The sequence below is a fragment of the Penaeus monodon genome, chromosome 25, assembly GCF_015228065.2.
Source record: "Penaeus monodon isolate SGIC_2016 chromosome 25, NSTDA_Pmon_1, whole genome shotgun sequence".
Lineage (NCBI taxonomy): Eukaryota > Metazoa > Arthropoda > Malacostraca > Decapoda > Penaeidae > Penaeus > Penaeus monodon.
The window spans coordinates 30534207-30537555 of record NC_051410.1 but is presented as its reverse complement, the minus strand read 5'-3'; the positions used below and the strand labels follow the sequence as shown (position 1 = coordinate 30537555).

Genomic DNA, 3349 nt, shown 5'->3' with positions numbered 1-3349 from the left:
TTCACGTACATCTAACACATCGGCCGGACAACGGAAGTAGAGCAAGCCAAGAAACATGGTTTTACTTCGCGTCATACAATCTCCAGATAATGCACACTCACTGATTTATGTGGAAAATAATCATTATGGAGCTTGAAAGACTATCCCGCCATCTTTACTACATTAGTGAACTGTAATAGTGAAGAGCAACATTACAATGCAATTTTCCGATGGAACTGGAAGTTTGTTTCCTGTAAAGAAGCAGTTTTTAGAAACGCACGTTATCTGTAGCTTTTGGAAACTGTTGATGGAAAGGTCGAACTGATCTATTCTGCACGCATGTTCTTTTATATGATATTGATTACAGATGACCTCCGATGATTGCGACCACCCCGATCGGAGCAGGGGACCTTTGATTACCTATTGGCAACAGCAATTCGTTATCGGCGGGTCAGTTCGGAGAAGAATTATATCAGGTGCTCATATTTTACGGCATATGAGTGCTTCTGATGGCTATACAGGTAGCCTTGTTGATCTTGGTGTGTAATTATTCTGGGTCAAAATTACGTGTCAGCTTGCTTTTCAGGTACTTGGGAGTTGACGGTTGATGAATTCTTAAACATTCACAACATATTTATCACCAACCACTTGTAAATAATATAATCAATATAAAGAATTCGACATGACGGTGCCAAGCGATCCATTACATGCATTCTGGGCTGATAGCAGCTGGACTGGTTCCTTATATGGCGATGAATCTAAAGGGAGGTCTACAAGAGTTGTACAATTTGTAATGGCAGATTTCACGTTCGCTTCAAGATATTCCTGCAGAATAGCCGCTGAGGTCGCATCTGCATGTCAAAATTTCTCGTTACCCTAAATAAAAAACTGAGGATGTAGGATTTGTTAACCTTTAGGAGTTGTCTTAGTACTCCTCGGGCCTTCTGCTCCTGCCTCCCTGTACAAGACGTCAGGGAAGGATTGATATTCCTGAACAGTCATGGGTCTAAGCCTAGACGCGCTTCAAACGCTAAAGGTTACTCCGGCCTTATGTATGCTTCAAAGAGAAACTCTGTAGCCTAATAAACAGTGTAAACAACTCTATATTTCCAGAGTCTTGGTCAAAGAAATCCTTCCACGACCAGGGACTGCACACACCTGCTCGTACAGATCCTTTGCTCGACAGCCGGTAGGTGGCAGCACCGCGCTCTGCCATGTTCTTTATACTAACGAATAAAGTGAAATTCAACTTCAGTATGCGATGAAGTAGCCTTTCCTGACTGACATCGGCTTTGCATGCCAGCGACGAAGAAAAACTTAAGGAAATAAAATTTAGTATATTAAAGTATCTGGCATTCAACTGCAGTCGTCTGAACCCTCAGTCGATGGTGTTGATGCTTGACATCACTTAAGATTAATTTGACTGATTACTTGCAATTATCTGCCTCGTCAGCTCCCAAGGTGAACGAAAAGATTGAAGATATGAAAACATTCTGTAGAAATATGCTGCTTGAAATGTTTTTGCATATTTCTGCATGTACCAAAATATTTAAAGTGTTGCAGTTTGTATGCATAACTTTGATGCATTTGAAATCCGGGTATTTCCAGAACATCAGCCTCTCTTGGAAAGCCAGTACGTTTCCATTACCTTCTGCTTATAAACCGGTAAGTATATAGAGACAGTTTCAAATCAAACCCATTCATGCTTAGGGCTCTAACAGTTCTTCATGTACTTCTGGTCGTATCTTATAGTGTTCCGCATAATTTGAGTTGCGAATAAATCTGTTTGCAAAGTTTCTCGACCAGATGGCTTCTTCGCGTCCTCCAGGTCATGAATATTTTACTTCTTGCTATTGCAGAAGTGTACTCTTCTTGCACCGATTGGTTTATGTGTGACATATGATTGGACAAATATTAGGATGGTTTGTGTTAAGAATTCAGACTATGAATTCAACGTGAGTATTTTTAATCTGATTAATTGCGTCATATAGCAATGCAATAATATTCATAACAATGTTAATATGAACGCTGAACGACGCTGAAGCTGGTGATCATGACAGGGCCGATCCTCAGACAAAGCTAAATTATCAGTACAATGATACGTTGCTCTGGATCGCATTAACGCTTAGAATGTACAATCCCCGAAACTTTCACGGACAAGCATGTCTTAAATGCAGCTGCAATACTTCCACAATGATAAAAAAAAAACTCGTAATGCAGCGGCAATACTTCCACAACAATTATCATAAATACTTGTAATACAGCTGCAACACCAACCACAACCACAACAAATACCAGTACGTTCTTAATAGTGAATTAGAGAGTACAGCGAGCCTTACCGTGAGCGGAGAGGTTGCGGTGTCGGTACGAGTCGACGCAAGCCTGCAGGATGATGGAGTACGTCATGGGCGGAAGCTGGTCGAGGGGGAGTTCCTCCTGCTCACACACTGGCGTCTGAAAGGAGAGGCGGAGATAAGTCAAAAGCTTCGCGGGATATGTGTGTTCAGGGAGCAGTGTGATCTGCGCGTGAATCTTTGTTTCGTGTATTATTCGACCGCCCAGTCGTAAGGCAAAGTTGGTCCTGGCTTCACTGTCGCGATCCTGGGTATTCACACTCGTGCATCTCGTACCATCACCTCCTCTTCCCCAGGGTGCCATTGGCCTTGTTCCAAGTATAACAGTGACGCGTATTCCATTTCGAACAACAAACTACTAGATTCACTCCCCATTAGTGTCGCGAAGACGATGCGCAGACAGGCAGTGTTGGACTCATGATCCCGCTTATTCAGGTCGCTCGTTTCCACGGTACGAATGTTATATAATCTATGCGTCTGTTGCATAATCTAGGCTCCTGATAGATGGCATTGTTAGGCTTGTTGCATTATCTATGTTTCTAGTGCATTCTCTTGCTTTGTTTCTTGTACATTGTATTCCTAAGTAATGTTTGTTGTATAATCCTTATTTATCGTATTACTTTGCTTCTAATACATTACACTGCTTTGCGTATGTTGCGTAATCGTATGCTCTTAAAAGTTGAATAAAAACTAAAATATGAAAAGAAAATGCAAATGAGTCAAATAAAAAAAAAAGATAAACACAGTGATAGACCAGCGAGTAGACCAATAGTGACAGTAGTTGACAGTTAGATAAACGTGTAGAGGTGTAGTGACATATTTGCTGTCTGAGTTATTCTTAACAGGCCATCTTTTAAAGTAGAATCAGGAAGAGCGGCGCGTCTTGAACTTTGACGGACCAGAATTGTCCCCATTTACAAATCGATTCAAGACACTCCAGTAATTTTCGCATTTTTGTCTTTCGGCACAAAATACTGCTATATAAGTCACAAGGAACTTGAACGAACTCACAGACG

The 3349-nt window shown here is 41.3% G+C and overlaps 1 protein-coding gene across 1 annotated transcript in view; it reads right to left on the bottom strand.

The window, feature by feature from the left end:
• The window catches only part of LOC119589140 (calcitonin receptor-like protein 1), a 102570-nt gene that overhangs the window by 45871 nt on the left and 53350 nt on the right, over positions 1 to 3349 (bottom strand). The window contains exon 2 of the mRNA XM_037937717.1: positions 2319 to 2433. Within this exon, the coding sequence (XP_037793645.1) occupies positions 2319 to 2385 (67 nt within the window). The 5' untranslated portion in view covers positions 2386 to 2433. The remainder of the gene's footprint in view (positions 1 to 2318; positions 2434 to 3349) is intronic.